This window comes from Opisthocomus hoazin, chromosome Z (assembly GCF_030867145.1).
Source record: "Opisthocomus hoazin isolate bOpiHoa1 chromosome Z, bOpiHoa1.hap1, whole genome shotgun sequence".
NCBI lineage: Eukaryota > Metazoa > Chordata > Aves > Opisthocomiformes > Opisthocomidae > Opisthocomus > Opisthocomus hoazin.
Genome location: NC_134454.1, coordinates 65,746,297 through 65,771,122, shown reverse-complemented (window position 1 = coordinate 65,771,122; position 24,826 = coordinate 65,746,297). Strand labels below are relative to the sequence as shown.

General features: G+C 39.6%; 1 protein-coding gene across 5 annotated transcripts in view; it reads left to right on the top strand.

Annotated features, from left to right (window-relative positions):
• The window catches only part of MAST4 (microtubule associated serine/threonine kinase family member 4), a 300,471-nt gene that overhangs the window by 268,955 nt on the left and 6,690 nt on the right, over nt 1–24,826 (top strand). For all 5 annotated transcript variants that reach the window (XM_075447097.1, XM_075447099.1, XM_075447098.1 and 2 more), the window contains 14 exons: nt 2,205–2,413; nt 3,132–3,270; nt 4,302–4,434; nt 5,147–5,312; nt 8,282–8,383; nt 12,486–12,608; nt 12,852–12,964; nt 14,901–15,028; nt 15,131–15,363; nt 17,229–17,429; nt 19,301–19,530; nt 21,326–21,448; nt 23,141–23,277; nt 23,990–24,171. In XM_075447097.1, coding sequence (XP_075303212.1) covers nt 2,205–2,413; nt 3,132–3,270; nt 4,302–4,434; nt 5,147–5,312; nt 8,282–8,383; nt 12,486–12,608; nt 12,852–12,964; nt 14,901–15,028; nt 15,131–15,363; nt 17,229–17,429; nt 19,301–19,530; nt 21,326–21,448; nt 23,141–23,277; nt 23,990–24,171 — 2,219 coding nt within the window. The remainder of the gene's footprint in view (nt 1–2,204; nt 2,414–3,131; nt 3,271–4,301; nt 4,435–5,146; nt 5,313–8,281; nt 8,384–12,485; nt 12,609–12,851; nt 12,965–14,900; nt 15,029–15,130; nt 15,364–17,228; nt 17,430–19,300; nt 19,531–21,325; nt 21,449–23,140; nt 23,278–23,989; nt 24,172–24,826) is intronic.

Sequence of the window (24,826 nt, the reverse complement as noted above, 5' to 3'; positions counted from 1 at the left end):
TCACTGTGATCAGAGGATGTCAGTAAGTGATGTTAGACACTTTTATATGTTGACGATCATTTAAAAGCACTTTATACAGCATAAAAAGTGCGTACATGTGTAAATGTGAGAGAGACAGTTGTGTTGCACTGGTTGTCTGGTACACGCACTAAACAGGGTTTTTTATGGGTAATTGTAGGTAACTGAATCCTAGTGGAGGGTTAAACAGTTACCACCTGTGGCTGTAAGACTGGAGAATGCAATGTAGAGAGCTGGGGCAATGTAGTCAGCCTGTCCCAGATATTTGCTCGACTAGATAGTACTTACAGCTTACTGGTTCCTCATCTTTAAATATGGTAGTAATGTTCCTACAGATCCACATGGTCTGCACAGGGGGTTTAGTAAGACGCTGTAATAATATGCTCAGGTTAATACCTGTCTTTCAAGAGTTCATCTTGGCATACTGTCCAAATTAAACCTCTGAGAAAGATCTGCATGCCGAGTCCTCTTGCAGTCCTCGATTCATTCATATAACTTCATTTTTCATGAAGGATTGCGGCTTCAGACACCTGAAGAGCTTACTTTTCTACATGCCAGGGCTGTGCAAGGGGCCTGAAATAGGGAAAAGAAAAGATGAAATTAAGAGTGACTGACAGGAGATAGCAACAAAAGAGAGAGGAAAACCAGAATGTAAGGGAAAGAAGAGCAAAGGAAAAGAGTTGTAATGAAGGGACTGAGACAGAAGTGAGTATGATGGGAGCGGTAGGTAGAGGTAGAGGAGGGCAAAAGGTGTGAAGCCAGCAGGGATGAGTACTAGAGCTGAGTAACTCAGTCTTTATTCCATCTTGGGAGGGGCAGAAGGGAGTAAGACTTAGTAGGAGGCATGAAGGGTGGGGATTGTCTTGGGTTTTGCTCAAGATGGTTTTCCCCTGCTTTCATCATGGCATTATGTCTTTTACCTGCCCCATGCTCAGACAAGCACAAGGGATTAATGAAAGGTTTTAGACCCAGTAAGAGAAACTTTGTCTAGAAAAAGTTTTCCTCCACAAAGAAAAGCAGAAACATGCTGATTTTTTCAGTGTCTGTAACTTTGGTAGCTGTGGGAAGATCTTCATAGAAATAGTAAGGCAAGAATTGATTTTTGTGTTTAAATAAATAATTGTATGCTGATAATTGGACCTCATGGGGACAACAAATTGAATTTAAAAACTACATAATTGAGTCCCATTTTTTTCCCTGTCTATTTCCTCCTTTTAATCCTTTCTTTCTGTAATCACTCACTACTGAATCATATACTGAGATGCTATAAGCATTAAATGCTGCAAAGTCAATTTCAAGCAAGGCAAACGTTTTCAGGATGTCCCTCAAGGGATTTGGAGAAATGCAGCAGTGATGTACAGTGTCAGTGTCTCACAACAGGGTGATTCCTTCTTCTGAGCCTTGAAATAAAGAAGACTTGTCCCTGTGAGGTTTTCTTTCACTGCTTTCGTCGTTGCCTTGGCCGTACCTAACCCAAGCTTACAGGAAACTTTGTACCCAGTACCCCAGCGGAAATTCTGCATGTCAAAATACATCTTAATCCCACATTACCATGCAGTTAACGCAGTGATCTTTGTTTTGGACTACCTGCTGGTGAGCTACCCCGACAGATCAATGCTTATGTCAGGGACTGAACAAGAACGGTAGGTTTTGCACCTGGCAGTGAGGGAGCCACCCTAAGAGCAACTTGTGAGCAACCTTCATGAGAAGCCTCCGACTTGATTTAACATCCCCTGGATCGAGTCTGAGTCATAATTACCTGACAGCACACTTACAGAATAGGCATTTGTCAGAATGATTTATAACATTGTGCCATAGCTAGGTTTTGTATATAATACTTTGTTCATGGAAATGCCCAAAGTCTGACTGAGCTGAGAGCATTTGCTCTTTCTGTTGGGGGGGAGGGGGCATTTGCTATGTCTGTTGTTCGCTTGGGGTGAAGGCGGAGTATTTTGGTTTTAGTTTGTGTTCTAATTAGTGTTGACTGACAGTCATCCTAGTTATGAAACAAAATGGGGTTTGTAGCCGTTCTCTAATGTGAAAGGCCGTTAAATTAAAAACAAGTCTTTTAGATAATACATATACCATTTTTACAAAATATATTTATTTGTAAAAAAATAGTTTAAAATACATTTTGAATAGTTATGTGGACTTTTTTTTTTTCTCTCCCATTTGAACTTCTTCAGTGCGGTTTATTTTGTAAGACACAAAGAAACCAGACAAAGATTTGCCATGAAGAAAATTAATAAGCAGAATCTCATCCTCCGAAACCAGATCCAACAGGCCTTTGTGGAGCGCGATATCCTGACATTTGCAGAAAATCCGTTTGTTGTCAGCATGTATTGCTCCTTTGAAACAAAACGTCATTTGTGCATGGTCATGGAATATGTAGAAGGTAAAATGTTTGTTCTGTTTTACAGAGGAAGAAGAGAGTTTTCTTACACCAAGAAAGAAATATAACTTGTATGATACTTGTATTAGATAGGCCCCGTGTGTGTACTCTGGCAATACAGATTTAGGATTTAAATCCAACAAGTTGGCTTTTTTCCCAGTCATTGTCTCCCAATGAGAGCTTGTAAAATATTTGTACTCCAGCTATAGTGGGAAATAACTGTTCTTTGAAAAAGTTCCTCATAGACTGTAACCGTAAGTATCCTAGCATTTACAGTTCATGTGGAAATGCTGTGTGCTCTTCTGGAGTTCAGATTTTCATTAGCACATGTTGGGGTATTTGTAATAGCTATTTTTATGAAGAGAGAAGGAACAGGAGGCAATTTGAAAAGGTGCTGATGCTGAAAGAGAGCAGTGGACAGAGGCAGTGCAAGATGAGATACCCAGTTGTATAGGTTATAGGTTGTGGGGTTTTTGCCCACCCACCTAAAGTAGCAGCACAGACTTAATTGGTTTCCAACTGAAACCTTGTACTGACTGCTCACAGCTTCACGCTGTTTCCAGTAAAGTAGCTGATGTGGTTACACATTCAGTTGAATCATCTGACTGGAAAATAAACTTTTATGACTACAGTTTGTGTCTCTTTGTGCAGCACATATGAATTATACTGATACACCTCAGAATTTATAGTGTCATCTGGAATATTTGTCTTGTTTCCACAGGTGGAGACTGTGCTACTTTGATTAAGTATATGGGTCCCTTACCTGTAGACATGGCAAGGATGTACTTTGCAGAGACTGTTCTGGCCTTGGAATACCTTCATAATTATGGAATTGTACACAGGGATTTGAAACCAGACAAGTACGTATGTAGAATATAACCATAAGAGGCTTTAAAATTATTAGATAAAATATGAAAGGTGTAAACTTGCTTTGAATGTTTTTGAATTTTTTTTTATTGTGAATACTATGTAGATTCACAATTTCTGCACAATATTTGAATTTTGATTGCCTGCAGTTACAGAAGATGCATTTTATCCAAAGAAGCTCTTTAAAATTTTCTGTCTTTAAGATGGAAGAGGCTATCGGAGTAGCCAACAAAAATATATACTTACTTTTCTGGCTGAAATGGAGGGAAATGCATTTTGGTCATTAAGGAAAAGATCTTTCAAAGTGTGCTTAAAATGCTGTATAATACAAAGTATCATCAACTGGCAGATACTTGAATATATGAAGACAAGATTGACCAGATAGGGAAATCTTTCTTGTTACATGGATTTTGGGTTTTTTTCCAATGTTTAGAAATACAGCATTGCTCCTCTATACGTAAATAACATTACAGCAAGTAGCTGCAGTAAAAAGTGTGGCTGTTACAGCTCCATTACTCTTCTGTTTCACTTTTTTTTTTTTTTTTAAAGAATTGGAGTAATGTCTGTTGAGTGACAGTACCTTCATAGCATGAGACCTCAGGCCAGTGTAGTATTAATTACTAACTAACTTAATACCTGAGGTTTTTTTCCAAATTAATGACCCAGCTTGTTACAGACAGAAACTGCTTACCTCATTCAAAAGTGACATTTATTCTGTTCTGGGTCTTTCAGACGATGACTGTTTCTTCTACTTCATAGCGTCTAGCATTCAACTCTCAGCACCTGCGTGGTTCTATAAGATGATGTGCAATGGCATATTAAAAGTTTGTTTACATCTGATAAAAATAGTTACAAATGTAAGACTGTCAGATTTTTAACCTGTTTATTTTGTACCTGGTTAAATTACTTTTTAAGCTGTCTTTGTTTTTGCAGTGCTAATGAAGCATTTTCTTTCAGTAATAATAATGATAAGCACATAATGTTGAATTATATCACAGTCACTTCAGATCATTCTAATTTTCAGTTTACTAGTAACATCCATGGGCCATATAAAGCTTACAGACTTTGGCCTGTCAAAGGTGGGGCTAATGAGTTTGACTACCAACCTGTATGAGGGTCACATTGAGAAGGATGCCAGAGAATTCCTTGACAAACAAGTAAGACACAGCCTTTTTCATTTCTACATGGAATGTTAAAATGCAGTGATGCTTTGCCAGCAGAGTGTACCATAATACTGTATATACTGTTGTTATTTCTGCAGTGGTGTTCTGATTGTGTGTGTCAGTTTTACTGATGCTATGCAGATTATTCTAGTCTTTTTTTCTTTCTACATTAAGATCTATTAGTAAGATGAACAACCTAATTGTGTGCAAGTGAATGTGTGAGAGACAAATGGAAAACTTTTTATAAGGAATTCAGAAATCTCAGCAGAGTACTTGTGGAGCTCATGATGCATTGTACAACCAGGGGTGTTAAAATCCTTGCTATGGCCCATTTCCCTTTAAGCATGCCTCATTACCATTGCTCACAATCTGTTCACTGTAAAAGTTACTTAAGATAAAACCATCACAACTTCATGTAGTGATAAGGATATGTTTAAATTAAATAAAATATTTTGTGTGATGGACGCCTGTGTACGAAACACAAACTGTCCTTTGCATGACTGATAAGCCATTGTTGATTATGGTGCCTGTAAATGTAGCTAGGTCATTCTAAAAACATTAGCTGTTATGCAAACTCAGCAGACTAAACCCTACTGAATTCGATTTTTCCATGTTTCCGTATGATTTTATGTTTCAAAAATTATAAATGATGTGACATAGCTCAATTAGGCTTGTTTTACCATCATGCTTATTTTCTTTCTTTTAGGTCTGTGGTACACCTGAATACATAGCTCCTGAAGTGATACTGAGACAGGGTTATGGAAAACCAGTGGATTGGTGGGCTATGGGAATTATCCTTTATGAATTTCTTGTTGGGTGTGTGCCTTTCTTTGGAGATACACCAGAAGAGCTGTTCGGACAAGTTATCAGTGGTGAGGATCATCACAAAAAAAACGCAGATTTCTTAGATTGCTATGAAGCCTTTCAGTTTCTCTTAATAGTAAAGATACTTACAACTTTACTGATAGACTCAGAAAACGACCATTATTGTGATACTGTAATACACAATTTCTGTCAAAGCAGTAAGAATAAATTTAGTTTAAAAGCTGAACTTACTATTTATTGTTGCTAAGTACAGAAATTAAATAGAGAACAATGGTTAGGCTGCATATTTGAAGAAGAAAAGCAGTATTAGTAGAAAACTAGTGCCAGTATGGCACAGGTATTTCAGTCTTTAGTGAAGAAATGGTTAAAATGAATTTGCGTAAATGGGAAGATGCCTCATGGCATGATGAAGAAATTAACAAAGATGTAATAAAACCCTGAAACAAATGTCTCCCGAATAATAAATAATGAGAAAGAGAAGGAAACAAATTCAGTTCACAGATTGTTAATGATTTCAGTGGTGATTGTTGTAGTGTAGTGTTATTTCTGTAGCAGCTGTTCTTCTTCCATTTAAAATTCAATAACCTTTTAGATCTTAACCTGCAAGCTGACCCTAAGTATTGTTATGTGGCTTGGGGCAAAACTGAATGATAATTAAACAGAATTGTTTACTATCCTACCTGCTGTTTCCATAAATTTCCCAAATGCATACATGTAGAGGGCCTCTGTTTATGCTAAAAGTTTAACAGAATGGCACCTCTGTTACGGAGTATTTCCCAGTCCGTTTTATGATCTGCTTAAAAGGTCCAGTAGCTAAGACAAAAAAAAAGCAAACAACCCAAGCGTACAAAAACCCAACAGAAAAAAAACGAACTGCACCTGAGGTTCCTCATTCTCTGAGAACATGACAAATCCCCTTTTGTACTTAAGGAGATACTCTGTCATCTTCTCACCTTCCTCCATCTCTGAAGTGGAAAGCCAGACTTGTTCGTAAACTGAAATGGAATGGATTTGTGAATTGTTGCCTCTAGTATATGACCTCTTTATACAATGTCCTAGCTGTTCATAGATTTATAACCACGTTGTTTTCTGATGTGATACACCGAGGCCTCAGTGGCAGGGAGAATCAACTGTTTAATTAACACAAGCAGCAAATGCTAGCTTTGTTCTGGATGCCTCACAGCTGCAATGCATATTCATACTTTATTTTCCAAATTGGATTTAAGCTGCAGTGGAAACTGTAGGTAGGCAAACATGAAAATAACTCATGTTTTTATTGCATTTCCAGACACATGCACATGTGTTTTTATGCTCTCTGACTGGCAGAAGGGGAGGGAATAGTCTAAAATTAATGACAAAATTTGTACTTTAGACTGCATTTTACATGTGGCATGAATTTTACATTTTGTGAAACAAATTGTCATGTGTTACAATCTAGCTGATACTTATGTAAATAACTTTATCTGTTTGAATGTGTCCATCCATTTATCTTCCAGGAATTATCTGTAGAAGTGTGTCTTTGTAAACCTGAACTATTCCCACTCACTAGCCAAGACTGTTCATCAGCTTGGTTTCTTGTTTTAAGGTTGACTTGTCAGTTTCTTCTCTTTTATTTTAAATATCCTTACTTACTGAAATCATTCTTACTGTCAGTATCTGCAGGAGAACTCTTCTGTTGGATAAGTATCCTGTGCTAAAATATATAGTCCCCTTGTATTCAACTGTAAAAGCCGTGTTAAAGAACCCAGATGATAGCCTAGGCATTTATTCCAGTTTCTGTGGGTGCAATCTACATTCTACTTGAAAATCTACGTCAAAATCTTGCCCCCTCATTTTACCTTGCTCCTTCATTGTAGGTTGGCTTTCCTGCCCCCAAGTCATATATAAGTACAGCTGTGGGAGGCCTCAGTGTAAACTTAAATGCCTAAAATGGTCGGGGTTAAAAATAATACCCCAGACACAGGTTACTTTTCATGCCTGTTTATTCTAGTCCCTTTTGTTAAACTCTGAAATACAAAGATTAAACTGGCGTGTAGCTTCTGGTGATTATTTCTCCAGTGATGATAATTTTGAAGGAAAAGTCTAGATCCTATAATGACAGCAAAAACCTTAATAGCCTTCCATATCGCCTGAGCTCCTAGCATTCTGTTTCTCTGGTGCCAAAATCCTTGTACCTGCCAGGAAACTTACACAGAGTTTTGTCTAGACCTGCAATGTATTACATTTGTGGAGGCAGCTTCCCCTAAAAATCAGACAAAACCTGCTGTGCAAGGTGTTACAATGTTCGTGTTCATAGTGAAATTGGCACAATTTTCCGTTGTTTAATTTAAATGAAATTTTGGCGGAATTTTTATCCAGCCTTACCTGAATACTGCAGGATTTAATATCTTGGTTGTATGACTTAGGTCCAACTTACTATGAAGTGCAAAAGCCTTAGCAGTGTAAGAGTCAGTAGAGTGAAGTGGTTTTCCTCTGAAGTGTGAGACACTTGGAAAAAAGCTCCGTTGGCATATGTCTCTTGAGAGCAGAGTCTGATACCTTGTCCTTTAGTTATGCGAGTAATTACTTCAGTGAGTCTACTAGCATTAGAGGAGGATTACAGACGTGAGCAGTGACTGCTGGGTCGGGTCAGCTGTGTCCATCTTAGTAGCAGTTTCCATGGAACAGAACTGAAATTTAAACCATGATTCTGGGGGGGCAGGGAGAAGGAGCAGCATACATATTGTGCTGATATTTTGCAACACTTTTCCATGAGCCAAGCATTCGGTATTCTGTTGTTAAACGCTGTTTTGGGTTAAAGGATACTTCCAAAGAAACTGGGAACATAACAATATGTTTATGGAATCTGCATAGAGAGTATAAAAATGGGAAGTAATTGGTATGCAACAGAGAGCAACTTTAAAAAGTTGCCTTAACTCTGACTTTACTGCTAACTCACTATGAGAGCTTTCACACAGTTTGTGCTGAATGTTGGGATCAGACTTCAGTAATAACAAACAATTCTCTGTTTTGCTAGATGAAATCAACTGGCCTGAAAAGGATGAAGCACCACCTCCAGATGCCCAGGATCTGATTACACTGCTGCTCAGGCAGAATCCTTTGGAAAGACTGGGAACAGGTTAGAAGGCACTATTTTAAATTGTTAGTGTGCTAGCAATAGCTTTAATGATAATAAATATAGCCAAATAGCTATATTTGGCATTTGGAGCTTTTGTTCACCTATTTATTTTGCTCAGGAAGTGTCTGTCAGGGCAAGTAGCATGACAACATGCCATGATAGCAGAGGGTATTTTACAGATTCAGACCAGTAATATGAGCTCAGTAAGATGCTGACTGTCTTTTTTTTTTGGAGCTTACATGTGATTGTCCACATTTACTCTTCTTGTAATTTGATAAATACAACGAAGTTCTCAAAGAACCAGTTAGCCATTGGAGAGGGCACCTTCATGAATACATTACTAAATAACTAAACACAGAAACAGAGAAGGGGAATCAATACACAACTGATGCTTCCTTTTTCGGAAGTGTCTTAGCCTGGCAAAGTAGTTCCTCCAGGCTTTAGGATGGGTAATGAGTACTCAAACTGATTATTCAGAAATTACTGTCTGAGGTTGTGTTGTGAAAGGACTTGTCGTTCTCATTCAGCAAGCACTACTGGCTTGCATGAAGAAGAGTAAGACCAGAAGTGTGAATGTTAAGGAAGTAAATGGGTGTTGGTGAGATCATAAGCTGCCATCTTATTTTGCTGTGGTCATTCAGTGCTGTGCTCATTGCCTTTCACAAGAAGAACCTGGTGTGTGGTATAAGGAGCAGTGAACTTGTGTAGGCTAATGAAATCTGTGTGCATTTGTGCAGTAGAATTTATTTGTTAGTTGATGGAGCAGGATTTATTTGGGAATTTGGGTGAGAGGCAGTAATGAAGAATATTGCACATAATTTTTAAAGTGTTAATGTATGGGAACTCTAGTCACTGACTTCATCCCACTGGGTAAAGACTATGTAAACACAGCAGCATAAAAGAGCCTGAATATAAAGGTGTTATAGTCTTATTTATGGTGAACGTTGTATACTGTGAGTATAAATACATTGTGGATGCTAAGGAAACCAAGTGGCAGGTTGAGTCAGCATGAGAGCACTTTGAAAAATGCTGGCAAAACTGAGTCCAGTGATTGGATTGTGCTGCATATTTTTAGCGCTAATATAAAAAGGAGCTTTAGGAATCAGTTCATAACTGGCCTTACTACAGCCACTCAGGGGGATCGTGAGTGTAACCTAAACCCCAAGTATTACTGACACAGTCCCAGACAGCAGAGTTTCCTTTGTGGCAGTGATGTGACTGAGATGAGTGAACTGCGTGTCCCTTGCTCTCTGAGCGTCTGGGATCTGTGTGAACAACCCTTAGACATCACTGTGGTCTGGAATAAGTGGCATCCAGCAAAGTTTGTTGTTCTCCCTTGCCCCGTGTTGAAGAAGCTAAGAGTGAGGGAGGTGTCTTGCCCTAGTCAGCTTCTCCACTTCTGCCTGATTCATCTGCTGCAAACGTTACCATTGCCAAAGGCAAAATAAAGAGACACAGCTAGTTCCATTCCCTTAAGTACACTCCTTTCAGGCACTGTTGTTTCATTGCCGGGATGCTTTTTCCTGGTAGACACCGTGTGAATTCAAGACTGTCACCCTGTAAGAGGCTGGATGGCAAGCACATTGCAATTTCTGCCTCTCTTGCTACAGCCAGCTGGGAAGGTGAATTGGCTAGAATGAGGGTGGCTTAACTGCTGTAATGGTCAGTGCCACCACATGGAGCATCTGTGCAGCTCGTTTACCAGTTGATTTCTTGGTCTCTCTGGCAGTCTGAAGAAGGAAATTGGGCAACTGTGTCTTTGAAGCACATAGAGGTGTTTAGAAACCACAATGAAGTTTAAGTGTCAGAAGCAACTCACAGGAATGGAGGCTGTGTGTAACAGGTCCCACGGGGACACTGAAAATAGCATAGTTTATCCCAGGTTCCACGATGAATTTCAGATGACAGCACTATCTGTTTAATACGTATTAGCTAGCTGCATAACACTCCATAAAAATCACAATTGTGTATTTGCTCAGGAGACCTGAGTGGCATAGTCAAGTTGAAGGCAGAGAGATAGATGCTATACTTGGTTTGAAGAAGAAAAATGACAAAGACCTTTCCGGGTTTGAAGTGTCTGATACCAATCAAGAATTACACAATTCTGGCATAATATCCCATTGCTGTGCTCAGAGAATTGTTCACTTCTTGGCTAGTGACTTACAGTGTATGTGATTTTGGTTTTCTATGGGAAGATTTGGCTTTTATAAATTTTTCCGTTGCGGTCAGAAAAGCAAAGAACCCCACCTAGAAATCTTGACACTCTCACTTAGAGACCAGTCTTGGGGACTTCACACTTTTTCCATGGCTCTCTCCTGACTTAGCCTTGACATAGAGAAGTTTACATGCTGTATCCATGTGGTGGGTTGACCTTAGCTGGCCACCAGGTGCCCACCAAGCTGCTCTGTTGCTCCTGCTCCTCAGCTGGACAGAGGAAGAAAATATGACATAAGGCTCATGAGTCAATATAAGGACAGGAGATCTCTCAGCAGTTACCATCACAGGCAAAACAGAATTGACTGGGGAAATTGATTTATTGCCATTTAACAATGGAGTAGGATAATGAGAAATAAGAACGAATCTAAAAACATTTTCCTCCCACCCCTCCTTTTCTTCCCAGGCTCAACTTCACTCCCAATTTCTCTACACCACCGCTACCACAGGCCTTCCACCCCCACTCCCAAGCGGTGCAGGGGGATGGGGAATGGGGGGTTGTGGTCAGTTCATCACATGTTGTCTCTGCCGCTCCTTCCTCCTCACACTGGAGCAGGAGAGGACTGTGGGGCCTCATCCACTGGAGACAGTCATCCATAAACCTCTCCAGCATGGGTCCTTCCCACAGGGTGCAGTCCTTCAGGAACAGGCTGCTCCAGTGTGGGTCCCCCACGGGGTCACAAGTCCTGCCAGCAAACCTGCTCCAGCGCAGGCAACTCTCCGTGGGTCCACAGGTCCTGCCAGGAGCCTGATCCAGCATGGGCTCTCCATGAGGTCACAGCCTCCTTTGGGCACATGCATCTGCTCCAGAATGGGGTCCTCCACAGCTGCAGATGGAGATCTGCTCCACCATGGACCTCCATGGGCTGCAGGGGAATCTCTGCTCTGGCACCTGAAGCACCTCCTTCCCCTCTTTTTTCACTGAACCTGGGTGTCTGCAGAGTTGTTTCTGTCATGTGTTCTCACTCCTCTCTGTGGCTGCAGTTGTGCAGCGGGTTTTTTTCCCTGCTTAAATATGTTATCGCAGAGGCTCTGCCACCATTGTTGGTGGGCTTGGCCTTGGCCAGTGGTAGGTGTGTCTTGGAGCCAGCTGGCCTTGGTTCTGTTGGAGATGGGGGAAGCTTCTGGCATCGTGTCAGAGAAGCCAACCCTGTACCCCCCTGCACTACCAAAACCTTGCCACGCAAACCCCATACAATCAATTTGGCAGTAACTCTTGCTGCTGCAGGTCACCTGTTCAATTTTTAGAATTAGATGTACACTTAGTAATAACATCCTCACCCACCTCCCCAGGATAAAAATTCCAGTATTTCATTGTGTTCTTTGTTATTTCTCAAATTGAAACTACTATAATTGTTTAACATACATTATAATAAGTAGGCAGTAATCGATAAGAAGATAGATTGTAAGGTATTTCCTATAGAATTGTGTATTACTGCCATAAAACACCAAAAGGAGCTCCTGATCAGCAATGGTATTTTCACTGAGCAACTTCTGAGAAAAATTCTTCATTACTCTCTAACTTGTACGTACTTTTCTAGTGCACATACTTGTATTTTGATGACAGCTACTACTACAGCTGATACTTCTGACTAGGGTGTATCTGACTGATAATAATTAGTATATCCAGAAAAATAGAAATGTTAAGAGGGGGGAAATGATAAAGGAGTGCCACCACTGTTAAAGAAATGGCAACGACATAACAAGGATAGGCAGGTGCTCTGACAGATGTAGGAGATTATAGTGGAAATGGGTAGTAGATGTTCCTGCCTACTTTTATGACTATGCCTTTCCATGATGATTTGCTTTTTTTGGCCAGGGTTTTGTTTGAATTAATGTCAGAGATGTTGGTGTATTTTGCTCAGTGTTTTTTCTCTGGCTCCCCCAGGTGGTACATATGAAGTAAAGCAGCATCAGTTCTTCAGGAACCTTGACTGGAATGGTCTGCTGAGGCAGAAAGCAGAATTTATTCCACAGTTGGAGTCTGAAGATGACACAAGCTATTTTGACAGTACGTGTTTGATGGTATTAGAAAATGTGATGAACGCCTTGTTTAAATAATCGCTGTCTTTGACTGTTGTTTACTGCTTTGGAAAATCTGCTGTATCAGAACCACTGGCAGCTTGCAATTTCACTGATGGTTTGATGTTTCAGCAGAAATAATGTTAAGAATAAAATTACACTTTTAGTTAATATTAAACTTCGTACCCATTCTTCCTGATAAATTCAAATACTTTATTTCCCTTGTCTGTAGCTCGTTCTGAGAAATACCACCATATGGAAACTGAGGAAGAAGATGATACCAATGATGAAGATTTTAATTTGGAGATCAGACAGTTTTCCTCATGTTCACACAGATTTTCAAAAGTAAGTAAAAATTGCTGTAATGTTAGTATGTATCATGCATATAAATATTTTCCTGCTTTCATAGAATTTGGGAGTGTTAGATATGGAAGAGATACATAGGGCATTGTTTCTTCAAGAAATGTTCACTGAAATTGAGGAAGAATGAAATGAATGCCATTAAATCAAAACATGGGAGGACTATAGGAAAGTTATTTCCTGAATCCTTGAAAAGGTAGTAGAAAATGATGTAAATAGATTGTTATTTTCTGTAGAAAATTCATGATAGCGTAAAAGAAAGTTTAGGGAAACTGTTCTGTTAAATGCTAATGCATGTTCCTTATATAAGTTTCCTTGGACATAGTCTGTGTGTTGCTCCAGTTGTGTCCTAGGTATCGTGTAGATGATGTCATAACAAGGGTTACAGTACTAGCCGATGGTAGCTATTAGCTAAATGACATTAGGCTGAAGGGAAAAATCAAAGTAGTGGTTGGCGTGTGATTTGGTCAAGGGGAGATATGTGGATTTGAGAGAGTGATTTGAATGCTGTCAACTGAAAGTAAAGCTGACTGTCCAGAGGATAGTATACTGTAGTAGTTGAGAGTTCATGATTGCTGGACAAGGGACAGCAGTAGGAGCAGAGTGGATATGCTCAGGGAATACTATGGAGGGTAAAGTGGCTGGAAATGATGGAAGTGGAATGCCTAATGAGCATGCTTTTAGTCTTAACGTAGCATCCAGAAGTGATTTTCAAAAGCTTCTATTTAAAAAGTTTCTTTAACCTACTTTAGGAACTGCTTCAAGGTATTTGGAAAGTCCATGTTTGTATCTTGTTTGTCCTAGGTTATGCTTTAAGGAATTGGTGGATTTTATGCTGGCTCTGCAGTACCACATATGTGTTGGATCTGTGATAGTGTGGAAGAGCAGAGACAGGAATCGTAGATGTAGTTATCCTCATTCTATGCAAATTTCTTATTTTGACTTGGCAGTATGTTTCAAATTCAGGTATTGGTAAAGGACGCAGTCGCTTTGGAAATGATTTGGGCAAAAGGCAGTAGGCACAAACTGAAACACAGGAAGCTCTGTCCGAACACAAGGAAACAATTTTTTACTGTGATGGTGGTCAAGCACAGACAGAAATTGTCCAGAGAGGTTGTGTAAGTCTCCATTCTTGGAGGTCTTCAAAAGCCATCTGGACATGGTCCTGAGCAACCAGTTCTAGGTGACCCTGCTTGTGCAAAGGGTTTGGACAGCGTGACTTGCAGAGGTCCCTTCCAGCCTCATTCTGTGATTCTGTGAACTTAGTCCTTTTGGCAGTACCACAGTAATAGTTTGGTTTGTGAATGTAGTTGTGTCATTACATCTTTAGCTGTGCCTCTCAGGCTGTAGAATATACAGCTGACAGTTTCTGTGTGCTGTTTGACAGCTAAGCAAACAACAGACTTCCAATGATCAGAGTTTTATTTTTTCTAAACCATTTAGCTGAGTAATTTATTCTTAACTTCAAAGTCAATTCAGATTAATTTTTCTGCTTTTTCCATGCCTGACTTGTAGACACTGTCTCAGTATCTTAGGGGTAGGATTTTTTTTGCTTGATTTGGTTTATGTTTGTGAATTAATCCAAGATGTGCATTAATCCTGTGACCTAGAGACCTCAAGACTGTGGATTTTGTGCTCTCTTGGTTCACACAGTGAAATAGGGAGAAAGCTGATGAATTTGTAATGAGAAGAGGTATTATTTGTGACTGTGCAAGTGAGGAGCCAAGAAAGCAAAGTAGGAAAGCATTTTAAGAACACAAACTATTGGAAATTTAAAAAGGCTCAGGAAGTTTGAAGTTTGTGTTCTGAAATACTGTATAAGCATTTAGAACATGCAGAGTACAACCTGAAACGTGCTTTGCTGCATATCTTTTTGTATCCGTGTGTCAGTGATGAGTTGGGGTTTTTTTGTCTGTAACAGGTTTTTAGTAGCATAGATCGAGTCACTCAGACGCAAGGTGAAGAAAAGGAAGATGCAGGAGATAAAACCAAAAGCGTGACATTGCCTTCTGTGGAGTCTTTAAGCTGGAGTTCAGGATATTCTGAAATGTAAGTAGAAGGAGGTGCTCGAAGTGATCCTTGTCCTACTTGCCAGGTAGCAGCCCTCGTCACCTCAGTAACTGCATGAGAGTTTGCTTATTTTTAATGCAGACAGCAAATATCTACATCCATCTCCTCCGACACTGAGAGCAGCAGGCAGCAACACAGTTCTGGTTTGCTTCCGAAGTTGGCCGTGTCAGCCGAAGGAGAACAGGGTGATTCCAGTGGCTTAATGGGACCCCAGGAGGAACAGGAAAAGCCTGCGTTTGTGAGTGAGGAAATAGTGCAAGATGAACCTGAAGTAACCACTCCAGCAAGTACAATCAGCAGCTCCACACTGTCAGGTAATTCACAGTGGGTCTCTTGACGGATGACATCAGAAACAGTCGTGAACCTTCTTTGTTTAGTAGTGCCATTTGTGGATTTAGAAGTCCTGTATTTCAGAAATGCTTTTAAAATAGCTGTCCCAAGAGGGGCTTGGTTTGCTCTTAGGCTCAAGCTGATAGAATCTGATGAAAATATATATGGGACAGTTTCAGTATTTTTGGAAATGTCAACATTTGATGTCACCCCACAGTCTGGAGGACTGCTAGGCAAGTGAATAAAGCAGTGACTTGACCATAGAGCCTTTGCAGGATCTTTCTGAGGAGAGAAGAAGTCTTAGATCCCTCCAGCACTTAAAACACTGTTTTTCTATCTTCCCTTGCTGAAGTTGGTGATCTTTTGCTTGATCATCCTGGAGTCATTCCTACTGATCTGTATTGCTGTTTTCTAACACTCTATGCTGCACCGTTCTGTGTTTTTAGTTAAGGCATCTCAATGTTGTGTGCCTTTCAGAATTGGGAGGGTTGTCTTCGACTTGTGGAAGTCACTTCTGTCATTAGGAATCCAGGAGAGAGTGTTGTAAACCATTCCCTAATTAAATAAATTATTTCCTTTATGCATCCCTCTCCCAGCTCAGATATTTGCATGTGCTTCAGCAGGCTCCAGGGCTCTAGTTGTACTTTCAGAGGAGAGTTTTGTATAGCTGTTAGAAGACCTGATACTTAGCATGGATCTAGGCATGTATCGGTCTCATGATTGTCTGTATGTAGGTTCCAGTTACCTTCTCTACAGATTTACCTGTCTTCACTTTATTTCTCTTTTGCACATCACTGAGTTTTCTCAGGATACCCCTTTCTGTTCTCGTACCCCGGATTTCCCTTGTAGTCTGCATTTTTCTCCCTGTTCCTCCTCTCAGTTTCTGGGAAAATAGATTTCCTCAGGCTTATCCAGCTGTTACAACCATTTCCATCGCCTTTCCTTGTCTAAAACCTTGACTGTGCTGTATCCCAGGTCTTGCGTACTCCACCTCCCCATGTTACGGTGTTGAGATTAGCACAGCAGTCACAGTGATAAATCATCTAATTCTCTTCTGTTGCTTATCAATCACACTTTGAATGATTTCATTTTTCTGTGGTCTGTTAGTAACAGGATATTCAGTGACGTTAAAGGAATACTGGGAATTACTGCGATGTCTTTAAACAGACAACCTACACTTGGTGCAAGTTTCATAAGGTCATGCACCTTTCCCGTAGCATCTTTGAATTTTTGAAGAAATCCCCTGCAGGTTGTTCACGTGACACAAGGCCTTTATGGGGTTTTTTTCATTGTTTGGAACGTTGTTGTCCTTCCTCCATTCAGTATTGTGGAAGTTCATTAACTATGATAGACTAGTACCAATGTGGTTGCAATACTGGGTTTAGTAGTGCTAGGTGTCTTTCTCCTGTCGTAGAAAACCATCCAAAGAATAAAAGCATATGATAAGAGTTTAAAATTGTACTTACTGTTTTAATGATTTTTGAAAAGTTCTTAAGCTGATAGCAACTTATGTAGGCTTGGAGCCTTTCATTTACTTTAGGAGGAGTTCACATGAAAAATAAATGTATTATTAAACTTTCTAAGGTGAGGCCTGCATATTGAGATACTGGACTTGCTTCAGTTTGTCTCCTATTTTGCTTTAGTCAGTGACAACAAAAAAATGGTACTTCAGTTCATTCTGTTACCATTTATGCATTCTGTAAGTCTGGAAGAATTACTCGGATTTCTGTAATGTTGTTTTATGGACTTGTTAACAAAAAGAAAAATTCCTGTCTCTCAGTTGTACTGCTTCCCCTCCCTGACCCCCCAGTTTTTCCCTCAATGTGTTTCTCCCTTCTTCTTTGTACAGTTGGCAGTTTTTCAGAGCACTTAGATCAGATAAATGGAAGAGGTGAGAGTGTGGACAGTACAGATAACTCCTCAAAGCCACCCAGTGAAGCTGCATCTCACATGGCTCGTCAGCGATTAGAAAGCACAGAGAAAAAGAAGATCTCTGGAAAAGTCACAAAGTCCCTTTCTGCAAGTGCTTTGTCCCTCATGATCCCTGGAGGTAGAGATAAATCGTTTTGTTCGAGATGTTATGATTTATGCATACTTGATGATTTATGATGTAAATGCAAGATTTTGGAGAGTCTAGAATGGGTTCTGTGTCTCACTTTTTTGTTTCTCATTGTTCACATATGTTACTAGATGGTGCAGTCTCGTCAGTGAGTTACAGTGGTCACATTACAGCTGTGTGACCTTCTCTGACAGGCAGAAATGTAGCTTAGTGGTGACAACTTTGCGTTTGACCATGTGCATTCACAGCAGGAGGTAGGCTTCAGCCCTTGGCCCATCCTACAGTAGAGGGGTAGCTTAAGTTTTAAGTACCTCACTATGTACAGCTCCAAGAACAGCTATTTATTACAACAGCACATTGAGCTTGCAAACACTTGGCTTGTTCCCTGTGTAGACCCTTTCTTCCAAATAATATTTCTCTACCAAATGTAGTGTTTTTTTGGTATACCCCTGTAACAGTTAGCACCATGGTTATTTTTTCTGCTTGTTCAGGGCCTGTAGTGCATGGTAGTTATTGAGATTACCTGTCACAGGGGCATGATACACACACAGGTAATTACACAGCCAACTAACACTCTGGAGTTGTTCATCAGTTTGTATTCTAGTAGTTAGCTGTTGAGTAAGAATCACAAAGTTCAGAGATGACATAGGCTGAGTTACAATGCTCATTAAAGTATGATTCTCTTTCAGTTTAATCTCAGCATTGTTATATAACATCCAAACTTAGCTTTGCCTATGCCAATAAGTGTTGTCATATCTATATCAACCAAAATCTTGTATGCTAGCTGTACCTAATACTGTCCAAAAAACCCTACCTTATTCAAGTTTATCCATCAAATAAACTGCAGCAACAGATGGCCAGTGTTACTGACCTGAGTCATGTAGCTGAGAGTCACAGGACATGTCTCACACACAGGAGAAAGTGGAGGGTGTGGGATCTGGGCAGGTTTCAGAGCCAGAGGGTAACAGTGACAGCCCCCCCATGGCTTTGCTGTTCTGTGGGATTTCCGCATTAGCCCAGTGATACTGAACTCTGGGACCCTCTGGTGACTGGCATCCAGGGCGTAGCACCTGTGCTGTCAAAGCGTATCTGCCCTTGCATGACATGGCTTGGCACGGACACCAAACCGGAGTCTTTCTGGCCTGAATTCTTTTGCAGGGCGGTCATCCTGGTACGGTCACCAAAGTGTGTTTTGTGCTGCTGCAGTTGTGTTTATATTTGCACAAGCATAAGCACATAAGGCTTTTGTAACAATGAAATAAAACAGAGCTGTAGTTGCAAGAAATTCTTGTGGTCTTACATGATGTAGCAGAATGTAGAAATGGAAGTTTGGTACAAGCATTGAATTACTGCCCTGTGTACCAACTAGATATTGTGCTTTAATTACGGTGGTCTTTATCTGTACCTAAATATATAACTGGAACCAGAAAATCAGCTAGTGCTTCGTTTCACACTGCTGGATGATTTTGGGGGATGGTTTAGGGTGTACTCATAATGACATCTGCTACCAAACTCTGATTTTTCTTTTCATGAGTGTTAGGAAGAGGCTGAGAATTGTTCTTTCAAAGTTAGCAATGAGCATGTTTCCTATCGAAAAGGAAAAAGCAGTCTACGTCTGACAATTTAACTCTTGCTTTAAAAAACACATTTTACGCTATACAGGAAAGAAATGTAGTTCTAAGATCTGATCTTTGGGTAAACTTCTCCTTCACTAAGATACACAGCAATTGAGGAGGAGAGAGTGTTTATGCAAAAGCAATGATCTATTTTGACACAAGGGTGTTATAAAACCAAGCAAATTCCCTATTCTGTGTCTGTGTGTGCTCAGAATGTACTCTTAATAGGGAGATTTTGTCTTCCAGATGTGTTTGGTGTTTCTCCTTTGGGAAGTCCCATGTCCCCTCATTCACTATCATCTGATCCTTCATCGTCCCGAGATTCATCTCCCAGCCGTGATTCATCGATTGCTGCTGCAAGCCCTCATCAACCGATAGTAATTCACAGTTCAGGAAAAAAGTATGGCTTCACCATCCGAGCAATCAGGGTTTACGTGGGTGACAGCGATATCTACACTGTGCACCATATAGTTTGGGTAAGATAATACATTTTTTTGCCTATATACAGCCACGGAAAACTGTAATGATGTGTTTGCTTTTGATTTTTATACCTGTGGTATCTGTTTGTTGACAGTTACTGAGTAAATCGTGATGTTGTGCCAAACATTTTTCTTAGAATGAAATTTGTGCCTGTACACAAGACCAGTGTTGGCTGTAGGGACAACACAAGCCACCTTTGGCAGCAGTGGTACCTATGTATGATGTTGACCTTCTGCATGGGTCACTTTCACTTTTGGCAAGTTTGGTGATTGTGAACAGCCATGTCTAAGTTCAGAGTACTGTGGCTTAGAAAACCAAAGGGCTGGTGCAGCCCCTCTTTGATTGAGGGCAGGATCTGCAAAACTAGGAGATTGTAAATAGAAATTGTTGAAATATACATGGAGTTTATTAAACTGTGTCAATTAAGGGATTCATGAAAGTCAACAGTATTTTACTAGACAGAAGTAGGCTGATTTCAAGCACTGACTTTGTGTAGAGATGTGCAAATCATTTGGAACTGTGAATGCCTTTGAGGACTCTGTGGCACAGGAAAAAGACTGTCTGTCTTGAATAAAGCATGTATTTCTCATCCTGTGTTTACTACTGATTTGAATGAAGCGGGAGACAGCAGTTCTTGCATTTCGTTCTTTATCAACCTCTTTAATTGTAAAATAAAATTTTTTATTATCTCAATTTACATATTGAGATTGATAACAAATTATATGCTTTTATATAATTTATGTGTTAGACATACATAAAGATTGCATGTGTGTGCAGAAACGAACATATTTCAACTACCTTAAAAGACTTTTAAAAAACTGATTACAAATATATCAAAAGCTTTGAGATTTTGTAGTGCTTTGTTTTAAATATGTGCTGTAGGTTTTGAAGTAGCAATGCTACTGATGTGGTAGTGTGTTACTCATTTTTCATTCATGTTTACCTGTCAGATCTGTTAATCCATCAAGAACACTGAATCTGGAGAATGGAGTACATTTGATTGATAATGGAATAAATTAAAAAAATTGATTTGTTGCCACTGGTGTAGCATCATATCAGTGAAAAGAAGGGAAAGAAATGGTACATTGAAACGAAAGTGGAAGCTTTTTCTTTTTCCAAAATACTCTGTTGAGGGTTTTTTTAGCACTTTTTTAGTACGTGCTGTAGGCTTCAGTAGTGGCTGCATGACTTAAAATTTTTCAAAAGCTCATTTTAAAAGATAATGAATTATTTAAGCCACCTTCAGAATAATTTGCACTTGTTTATTTCAGTCCTTAATCACTTTTGTGCTGCAGTGTTCCCTCTAATAAACAGTGGTGAATTTGAACCAAATTAAAGCAATCCTTAACTATATGATGGAGTTAATTTTTATCGTGATTAGGGTACTGCATGTGGCCACTGCCCTAATTACATCAGTATTTCTCAGATGCTAAAAATCTTCATTCAGTGCTGAAATTTTGCCATGGGGAGGGAATCACCCCTTCTTTTCATGCATGAAAAATGTCCTGCTGTACAAAGCTTACTTAATACCGGTTGCAACAAGCAGTGTTTCAGGGAGCTTTGAAACCATTCCAGGCCCTGAGTAAGTATAAAGTTTGAGCAAGTAGTTGATGGTGAAATGGCAGGTCTGATTTTTCTTCTTTTCTTCCTTTATATAACTTAATATCTGTAAGTTTTCTTCTTGCCAACTGGTTTTCTAGAAAAAGTTCATTAAACAGAGCCTGCTCTTGAAAGTATGAAGGTTAAACAGGAGTCCATTTTGTGTATATTCTCTTCATCTCTGATTTCCAGAATGTGGAAGAAGGAGGTGCGGCTTACCAAGCAGGTTTAAAAGCTGGAGACCTGGTTACTCATATCAACGGAGAGCCAGTGCATGGTCTTGTTCATATGGAAGTCATTGAGTTGTTGTTAAAGGTAACTCTTGGACTGCTGGGATACAAAAGCACTTGCTGTTTTCACCAGGGACTGAGGGGTTGTGTTTGTTTCGTTAAGAGATTAGTTATCAGATTTGTGCTTGTTCAAGTACAAACTCTAATTGCACGGATCTGGAGAGAGGTCGATGACTTCATATGTCCTGGTATTAGATAAACTGGCAGTGCTGCTGAGATAGCTGAAGTACATTCGAGGCATTGACACAAAGAGATGCCTCTGTCTCAAAAAATTTGACATTTTCAAGTGCTTTCTTTAATTCTTCCATCTTCATCAGGTAATTCAGGTTTTTGGTGATGATGCAACTTCTTCTCTTGAAATCACTGAGGAAAAGTAGAAACAAAGAATATGAAATATTTTCTTGCCTACTGTACAGGAACTCGCCTTCCATAATCTTAAAACCCAAAGGGTTTTTGTCACATACATAGCCAGGCATGTCCCACAGAGCTTCTTTACTTAATGAAGTTCTGGTCCTGCAGTTGGACTTCTATGAATAATCTAACACACTTTTCTCTTGTGGAGTTTTCCATGGTCTGTCCTGTTAGAAGGTTACAGTTTTTCCTTACAAACAACCCAGCTTTTTAAAATGACCAGTGGTGCCTTAGCTTTTCACTGTAGCTCATCATATTGCGGTTTTTATATAATCTTTTCAGCACAGACTGGTGTCGGTCAGACAGCTGTACATTTATTTCCTACATTATTAACAATTTATGGTGTTACAGCTTTGCCTATCAAAGGGAGTAGTTAATTATAAGAGAAGATTGGAAAGCAACGAAGTAATGGGGAAATATAAGAGCTGAGGAAAGATGCAAAATACACTTTTCCTTAAGTCTTTATTTTCCTTCTCTGAAACCAGGCGGAATTTCCCAGTTTTGCAAGAAATGTGTAAGAGAAAATTCTGTAATTTTAGGCAGTTGGGTGTGCAGTTGTTTTCTGTGTCAGATACAGAAGAAAAACATGAGAACCCTGCACACTACTTCAAGAGTAAACTCAAAATGAGATACTGTTGTTTATCCAAATGTGCTGTTTCATAAATTAATTTGGGCTATTTGAATTCCTTTGAATAGAAGTTCACAGTAGCAATATACAGTGCTGGGCAGGAGCTACAGATTTTTTTAAAACATAATATAGGTATTTCCAGTTGGCTTTATTGAGTTGCAGACAGTCCTGAAAAGCTTCACTTAATTATATTTGTCATCTCTTTTTAACAAGATAAAAGGATTGTTTGGGATTGATAATGAAGATTGAGTTTTCTCCTCCGTTTCATCATTGTAGCAGTCAGTATCCTGAGACATGAATGGCCAGTGAATGGACCACTGCGCAGTGACAGCTGTTCTTTGTGGGAAAATAGGATGTTTCTGTAGAAGCTTTCAGCTTGAAAACTGCAGTCATGGTCAATCCTTAGTCTCCTCCTGTCTAGCTACAATTATTGAAATTTCTCCTTGTCCTGGAATGGAATAAGTTTAGGAAATTTGGCAGAATTTGTCAATTTTCCAGTCATGGTTTGTCTGAGATAAATTAGCCTGGCAACATCTGCATAGGGCTCCCTATGCTGCCAGATTTTACTCTGATGCTGGAGTTCTGGCTTGTTGCATTTGCGTTTGTGGTGTAGCTTCAATATAAGGCAAAGTTGTCCTGTATTACTCACGCCTAAAGGTTTCTCCTCCATTTTGGCAGAGTGGTAACAAAGTCTCGGTAACAACCACCCCTTTTGAAAACACTTCTATCAAGACAGGACCTGCCAGGCGAAACAGCTACGGCAGCCGAATGGTCAGGCGCAGTAAGAAAACCAGGAAGAAAGATTGTTTAGAGAGGTGACTAATCCTTTTGTTTCATGGCAAATATGTTTCCTTGTGTGTGTATATACGTAACAATGAATTTAAAATATGAAGTTAATACGGTTCTGCCTCATCTTCTACATGTTTTTACCTGTTTCATGTGAGATCCTATGGTTGTAACACGTCTTTCCAATTCTATTTAGCCTAAACTGGATCTGTTAAAATAACCCCTAAAAATTTTGTGTGGCATATGCATAGATATGGGGAAGAAAGTGAATATCTGAGGTTGCATCTTAATTTGGTTTAAGTATATCTTTTTGTACCTGTGTAATTAAACTTCCTAGTGCTAAGTTTATGGGCGTTTTTAGTTGATGCTAAGTTTATTTGTATTTTGCAAATACATCACTAATAGTTTGTAGATATTACTTAAGTTTTGGTGAGCTCTTAAATTAAGAAAATGAAGATTTATACTCATAAGGAGCTAACTGCTTTTCTGAAATAGAGTGAGTAGATTTTGGTACAAATAGATTTAGTTACAATATCTAGCCCACCTATTAGCAAACCAGGATATTTGCTAAACTTCATGCTCTGCAGTGTGGTTTGTTTTCGTGTAAACATAGATTTAATATTTGCTTTTCTGAGGGTAATGGATAGGGAAGCAATGTCAGCTTGCAAAAGTTTTGCATGTGGTAATGATATCTTCTTTGCATCTTAATTTCTTATTAATGCTGTGCTCTTCTCACGCTAGGAGAAGATCTCTCTTTAAAAAGCTGGCCAAGCAACCCTCTCCTCTTCTTCACACCAGCAGAAGTTTCTCCTGTCTGAACCGATCACTTTCATCAGGGGAGAGCTTGCCTGGGTCTCCAACCCACAGCTTGTCTCCTCGATCACCTACCCCAAGCTACCGCTCTACTCCTGATTTTCCGTCTGGTGAGTATGGAGGACTGGAGGGCAGAAGAAAGGGACTTCAAGTGTATTCTATATTGTGAGCCCCCCCAGATCTGTTATATTTTGCAAAGAGTAGTCAGCTCTGACAAACATAATCATTGAACAGCTGGTTTCTGTCTGGAAAATGGGAAAAAGATTCCTAATGCAAAATCAAGGGTGTTTTCATGATTCAGAAACACCTAAATGGGGATCTGTCTCCTAGGTTTGTCCCAGAGTTTAAATCCAGGTCCAAGGGCTGTAAGATGAGTAATATGTAATCCAAGTTTGGAGTAAAAGGTAGAATCATACCTAGGAGAGACTGATTGATAAAAGAATGAAACTGAGGAAAAAGTTACTTCGTAGTGGAACTAGCAGGGGCACACATGACTGCAGATTTATTGCTGAAAAGATTGGGTGCTGAAATATGCATCTTTCTGGCTCCTAAAAGCCTGCACTTTTTTCCTTTTTTACTTTTTTACTTCTGTCATGATTTTAGTGTGTACTGAAAGTGACTGCTGTTGTACAGTCCTTTGGCAAAGGCAAATTGTTTGGAAAGCCTTGATCATTGCTTTGAAGTGGCAGAAAGCATTAGCTATTCTGTTTACATAGAAGGAAGTGATAAATGGGATGAAGGAACAGTGGGGGAATGTGAGTAATA